The sequence below is a fragment of the Epinephelus fuscoguttatus genome, linkage group LG6 (genome assembly GCF_011397635.1).
Source record: "Epinephelus fuscoguttatus linkage group LG6, E.fuscoguttatus.final_Chr_v1".
NCBI lineage: Eukaryota > Metazoa > Chordata > Actinopteri > Perciformes > Serranidae > Epinephelus > Epinephelus fuscoguttatus.
The window spans coordinates 7,491,927-7,499,353 of record NC_064757.1 but is presented as its reverse complement, the minus strand read 5'-3'; the positions used below and the strand labels follow the sequence as shown (position 1 = coordinate 7,499,353).

Sequence of the window (7,427 nt, the reverse complement as noted above, 5' to 3'; positions counted from 1 at the left end):
AGTGTTGGACAAACTCTTTGTTTATTTCATGCTGAGGCCTTTAGAGAGGGTGGTGAGGTGTATAAAGTAACTGTCTTCACCACTAGAGATTTTGGTCGATTTGTACTTCTACTAAAAAAAAGCAATTTATCATCTGCAATTAGTCCAAAATGCAGCTGCTCAGCTTCTAAGTGGTACTACAGGAGGAGAACATATTAACCCTATTTCAGCTTCTCTTTGTTTCCATTGCTTCCAGAATGCAGTATGAAATACATTTAAATGAATACTTAACCCACTGCTGAATCAATTGTAAAGCCCTATAACAAATTTGTTATATTTAATTTTGGTTTTAACATGCGTGATTCAGGCATCTTCCTGTGACCCCAAGCAAAAAGCACAACACACACTCACTCAGTAATCTGAGATATTGATTATTTATCTGCTTTAGAATCACAAAACACCACACATCTACAGACTCTTTTCCTCCAAAAACTGATAAAAGTGACAACAGCAGTGGACAAAACACAAGATGATCAGAGTAACTTTATCCCAAAGCTGACCTGTGTTTGGGGGCACTATGGAGCCCGCCAGTCCCAATCACTGCAGAACTTTGCAATTTTTACCAGTTCTAATCTGTATGCAAATTTTTGTTAGTTTTATGAGCGTTCTAAGCCCCTCTCAAATGCAGTTACATGGTAGAAAAGATAGTGATAATCTCTACAAAAGCAATAGGATCCAGGCCCTTTTAAGGCCAAGCTTGGGCCATAAAAATGTCTCGCAAAAAGGGCTCTTATCTCATTCATCCACTCGTATGCACAGTACTTCCCCAGCAGATATATTTTCAAGATGGGGAGCCGAACTAAAAATGAAACTTATCTACACCAAGGATTCTCAACCTTTTGCATGTCACGGACTCCTAAATTGATACACATCAGGTCACTGACCCCCATTTAAGACCTCACTGAAAAGATTTTGGTTGTTAGATGGGATAGGGACCAGAATTCTATAGTTGTCAGCTACATTTGGGAAGGAAGTGAAACCTTGTTTTTACATTTATTTCCTTAAGTTGCTTAATATAAGCACTGGGTTGGTTTAGAAAAAAAAACATCATGGCTCGGCTTAGAATTAATACAGCTGTTACTAGCGTCATGTAATTACTGTAGCATGCTACACATACTAGCACACTACGTTGTTACTAACGTACAGAGGGTGATCAGACATTCAAAATATTCTCTCTTTTGACTCTTACTCACATTGGGCTCACTTCTGTAGTGAGTAAATAGTTAAAGATGAACTATTCCTCATGTTTCTGGGGACCAGCTTTAACTCTCTTAAGGACCCCCGGGCATCCCTGGACCCCTGGTTGAGAACCACTGATCTATGCTCTCCTCTAAGCCAGACTCCATTGACACCAGAGTTGCTAGTCTACCACTGCCATGATCAGTAGTTTGTTTGTGGTATTTTGTGATGTCACTTAAGCCTTCAACAAGCGGTAACTGTACATATCCTGTGGACATGGAAGTTTATTTTGAAAGGACATAATGCATGTAACAAATAGATATTGACACGCTGTCCCTGAGCATCCAAAAGAGATTCAAAAGAGGTACCTAAAACGTCATAGTTTGATGTGCAGGGCCACTGACCAAAAGTCAGTATTTGACGAGTTGGAAGTGACATTGCGTTACAAAAAGTGTTACACTGTTCAGCTCCAAGGCTAGCTACATTTCAAGTTTCAAGTTTCGATTTCATTTTTTTTTTATTAATATAGCACTTTAAAAAACACCAAAATGCTTCACAAAGACAGATGTATACATATACACATTAGAGACATAAAAGTGCATAAATGAATCTCTGATCTGCAGAGCCCACAAAAGGGTTCATGTTTGGTTTTACTTTTCACTGTATACTTTGATTACTGTCCCTCATATACATTGTTAAAGTATTTTATGAAAATGTTATTAAAAGTGCTTTACAAATAAGATTAATGATACTGCTATTATTAACTCTTTCAAACTAAACCAAGTAGTTTCACCAAACTCTATCAAGACAAGCACACTGGGGCCCTGAGCAGACAACCAACAATCAAATAAAGAAAACAGTCTCATTTTGCTTTCTGTTTTTTGAAGAGTACATATTTCAGGTGGGATAATGAGGAATAAAGAAACATTGTTTACAGTAAGTAGTAGCTTGTCATAAAGAGAAACTTGCCTCCGTGGTTTCAACAAATGGAAAATGGAAAATATTTATGGTTACACACAAGTTCCCACTTCCGCTTTCATACAGTGCACTGCCAACCTCTTAAGATTTGTTTCTGTGGTGTGCAGTTCCTCATTGTTTAACAACACTGCACGGCTGACTGAAACACGTGTGATCCTTCAACATTTATTACTGCATGGTATTTGACATCAGCAATTGTAACATCAGCAGTCCCAAACAAAAAAAACAACAACACCTTAGCGGCCCAAAAGCATAAAAAGATTAAATCTTAGCTGTTGACCCAGCTCTCCAGGTCCTGATAAACTTTATTGGCTGGTAAAGTGGGGTAGCTGACACAGATTTGACACAGCCGTTCTCTCCAGTCAGTGTAGGTTTTTATTCTGTGACTGCGGTGCCACTGCAAGTACTCCTCATAGGCCTGTCTGTCTGCAGCCACATGCTTCAGATAGGCAGCCAGATCTGCTGCGCTCTTAAAATCAGCCACATGGATAAAGGAACCAGGAGGTGCCAGGGCTTCGTAGGTTGCCCTTTTGGGGCCGAGAACCACTGGTACGGCCCCCGCTTGGAAAGCGTTCCTCCAGAGCTTCTCACTGATGTAGTCCTTTGCTACAGAGTTCTCAAAAGACAGGTAAAATTTACACTTTGCAATTGTGGGTAACAGGCCCTTCTTTGAAAGCGGTTTCTTGCTCCACCTACCATACACCACTATAGGGATATACTTCTTCAGACTTTGGTAAACAGCAGCCCGAGCCTGGTGTAACCGGTATCTGCTGACTACCCAGCTGACAAGGCAGGAGCGATTTGGAGCAGCCTGGAATGGTAGTTCACTACTTCCCAGCATGGTCTTTCCATAAGGTACGGATATGTCTGCATCACGTCTGTAGCTCATCGTCCAGTTGAAGAGGCCGGTGAGCTGTGAGAGGTTTGCGTTGTTGACAGGAGGTTCCATGGACAACCACACCCAATGCTGGGAGGCTGGACGATTCAGGTACAGGGGCAGCGAAGACAGACCTCGGCTCAGCTCCTGGTGGTGGAAAACAACCACGTCAGCAGTGGAGAAAGCGGAGGTGTTGTCAGTGAGGAAACAGCCACTAATGTTATACATCTCAAGACATTTATCTCCGTCAAGCTTGTAAGAGCGACCAAACGGCCAGTGCCACAGCAGGATGCTGATGTTTCTGTGAGGAACATCTGGAGGATATTTCTGCAAATAGAGCTGTAGGTCCAACAAATTGTAATAAAGCAGGGGCGAGACAGAGATGAGGACGATGAGGAGGAAGACTCGGGATCCAGATGTTGTCATTGCTGCGGGCGTATTCCAGGTCAAAAGGGCACAGATCACTGGTATGGAACTCTTAGAGAGGAAGGAAGGGTAGATCAGAGATGATATTCTGCTTTCATATTTCTCATCAATGCAGGAACTGCAGAGGGCAATGTGTCAACGACAAAAACATCTCCTGCTACGAAATACATTTAATTCTCTTTTAACTCCCCCATTTTTTTTTTTTCAGTTATACAACCTTTTTCAGTTGGCTAGTTTTGTTACTAGTGAGTTTGCATCAGAGATGTAACAACACATAAATAAAATGCTTTAAGGAAAATGCAGTAATCATTAGATATTTTCCTAATCTCTTTTTTGGGGGGTTTGTTTGTTTGTTTACAAAGGTGTAATAAAACTCTAGCAGAACATTTAATGAATTCTATACAACTGTTTGTCAATTCAATATTTTTTGGCAAATCTGAAGTTTTTATATTTCTGTCAACTTCCACCTTTACTCCACTACATTTCCTAAATAAAGCGTACATTTCTACTTCAATACATTCTCCCTAAGCATCTTAGTTGTGTACTACAAAATAGGGAAGGAAGGGCTGAAGGGATGGATGGATGGATAAATGAAGGACAACGGGTGAAGAAACAACTGGATTTTGTCCTTTAAATCCTTTACGTTCTGAAAAAGAGTGTAATGTAAACTCCATTTTTAGGGTGGTGTACATGTTATGAAGAAATAAACCTCAAAATTCAAACTGGTGTTTTGTTTTTTAATAACAGCTTTTACTTTTACTTTCAGCACTTAATTACATTTAATATCACAAAGTAATGTTTATACTTCAATACAATAAATATCAGATACTTTAAGACTAAAATTCTAATAGGTGATTCTAACTTTTACCAAAGTCATTTTGTGGTGAGGTAACTGTATTTTTAATCAAGTGTGGCTTTCAGGTACTTCATCCACCGGTGTTTGAATGCTAAATTGAACCATTTGCTAATCATCAATTAATTAATACAGGTGCCTGATCAAAGTCATTTCTAAGTAAAGCAAAGCAAAATATTAATCTGTATGTTTTTATAACAATAAGTCCTTTTTTGCTGAGCATATTTTAATAACTATCTTTGTGGGTTGATGATAAGGCATTTTGTAACATGTAAATGGCAGCAAGACTTCTAAAGATGGCACACCCAGAAAGCTGGGTACACCACAAACTCAGCCCTAATTTCACAACGGAACGTTCGAAGAGAGATAAGAAAAAAGAAAGAGAGAAAGAGAATTAAATTTCTAAACATAATCCTGAGACCTCATTTTCACAGTTTCCATCCCTCTGAGACACATAAAGTAACATTCTGTACACCATGAATTTGTAGTAGAATTTAGATATCAGCAGATGGATTTAGAGGAAATAAAAATGAGGCTGGCAGAAGTGTTGCCACTTACCGAGTGACATGGCATCAGGTTGTCTCCTTTGCGTAGAGCTTAGTCTTACTCAACACATATGAAGGAAATCCTGCCCCCCCAAAGGTTTTGACTCATCTCTTTCTTGACATTTCTCTCTCTCTCTCTCTCTCTCACACACACACACACACACACACACACACACACACATACTCACGCAATGGTCAGCAGAAAAAAGGGGCAGCAACAAAACCCCAAAACAGTCATTTATCCTGTAGTCATTTCAAAAGAATGTTTTTTTTTCATAGAAACTGAGCTATGAATTAATAGTATACAGTAAGATCCACTCCAGCTTCTTGGTTGGTACACTGAGTTTGGGCGTATTTCCTCTCATGTTTAGCCGGGTATGGTTTAGAGATTGGTAAAGCCCTCGCCCATCACCACAGACAGCTGCCACCCTGTTTCACACGCCTCTATTTAGCTGTCAAACTGCTCATGCATCTGCTGTTTGCAGAATTGGCACAGCAAATGAGTGGCAGTCAAAAACGGTAACATTGCTGATTTTCGATTTTTAAACCACAAGCTGGTCCTCCTCTTCCTGTTCTTGCAACTCTGCAGAGGAAAGGGGCACCGGGTTGCGCAGCTCCTGTAGGCACCAACCACAACTGTTTCAACAGTCTGTTTCGCCCTTGGCCTCCCAGTTCACGTTTGGGCTTTACAGCAGAACCTAGCTGTGCCCTCTCTTTACTCCCACACTTTTCCAGTTGATTTACCTTCATGCAGTGCTGAAACTCAAAGTTTTAATTTAATTTGTTCTGTATGTTTTTGAACTAATGTAATGCAGACTTTGGTATGTGACCTTGTTGCTGTGACAACACTTACAGATGAATTTCAAGGAGCTTCAGTGAATGCCAATTATTAATTAAGTGACAGGCCATCTGCTGAAAGTGTCCTCAGGCCCTCAGTGAGATCCACCAAAGAATGGACCAAGCTATGGACTGACATTTATAGAGCCAGGCTGCTGTTAGTTGTAATTTGAAATTGATGATGCAGACACTTGCATGCAGGCATGGTTTACTCTGTGTGAACACAACACACAAAAATTTCAAACAGAGAGTTAAACCTCTCTAGGGCTAACTGGCAATTCACTGATGCAGTAGCAGTGCAATGAATTAATAACTTTACTATCTAGCATAACAAACATTTCTGTCTGTACTCTCAATATTTCCCTATTCATAACAATGTGTTGTGGTCATTTACGTAGTTTTTCACTAGTTTTCTATTTACTGGGTTTTAATCTGGTTGATTTGTAAGTAATATCAGTGTTTTTGTTTTTTCACAAAATTGGGACTTGCGGGAATGCAGATAATGAGGAAGTAAAGGTAATGCCAGCCAAACACAATCACCTTAATGGCATAAATGCACTAGAGGGCGGCACAGGCTCTCATTCATAGTATTTTCTTCAATTTTCTCTATATTTTCATAGTAGGGCTTTTTTCTTCTAATGCAACTGCAACAACGAGAAAACATACTATCATCAACCATAACCTATTTATTTAATGTCCTGGCATGAAACACAGAACATACAGTACCAGTCAAAAGTTTGGACACTTTTCCATTCAAGTAAATGGGAAAGTGTGTTCAAAATTTTGAGTGGTACTGTATATATTGTAATCTTGGCCTATTTTGTCAAAAATTAGTGTCAACTTAAGGTGCTGTACCTCTGTTAGCTCTAACTTGCTGACAGGAAAAAAGACATCTGCATATAGACAACGGCATATAGGACCTTTGTGTCTGTAAAAGGAGAAAGCTACTTCTTCTCAGTGGCTCTGGTGAAGCCATGTAAAGTCTGAGGAAATAACCCTGATGTCATCACAGTATTATCTCAGCTTGGGATTGGAGACTGCATAATGTTCAACAGTGGAGCTGGACAGACAAGCAGGGAGGACCTAACAAAAGATGCTATAAAGTTTTGTTATGGAAAATGTAGGATCCAGTGTTTTTGGAGCTTGACCCAAACCAGACTCTAAAGGTTAGGGGTATAGTTCTCAAACTTTTACACCATATACCACCTCAAAAAATACTAGGCTCACCAAGTCCCACCACTGTGACCGAAGTTATTATACAGTAGCATAAGCCTACCCTTTTTAGCGACGGACCGTTCACACAGGAGTTAGGTTTCTGGTCCACTTGTACCTGCTCCCATTGCCCGATGCCCTATTGCCCTCAAACATAAACCATATGTAAGGTCCAGCTATTGTCAGAGGTGGAGACCTGTCTGAGCAGGATTTTACAGTGCCACAAGGGGTACGCCTTCGCTAGTAGTACTATCTTCACCATGATGCTGTAAATCACAGTGGCAAGGGTGGCCCCAGGACAACCAGTCCCCCATCTTGGCCTGTTAAGGCCAGCCTCTTGTGCATGTCATTGCATTGCTTACCTGTCAGGGTGTGTTTCCTTAGCCTTTATCTCAACAGACTTTGAACATACCAGAGGGGTTATTTGCCCACAGCTGTGACAGTGGTTAGGGGTCTGGGTGTGTCCACACAGGAGTGGGCT

The 7,427-nt window shown here is 40.4% G+C and overlaps 1 protein-coding gene across 1 annotated transcript; it reads right to left on the bottom strand.

The window, feature by feature from the left end:
- Positions 1-485: 485 nt before the first annotated feature.
- LOC125890967 (fucosyltransferase 7) lies at positions 486-5,251 on the bottom strand. Its single transcript, XM_049579915.1, has 2 exons — positions 4,911-5,251; positions 486-3,550 (listed from the first exon to the last, which is right to left on the bottom strand). The coding sequence occupies exons 1-2, from the start codon at positions 4,923-4,925 to the stop codon at positions 2,465-2,467; spliced, it is 1,101 nt and encodes a 366-aa protein (XP_049435872.1). The 5' UTR covers positions 4,926-5,251; the 3' UTR covers positions 486-2,464.
- Positions 5,252-7,427: the final 2,176 nt, after the last annotated feature.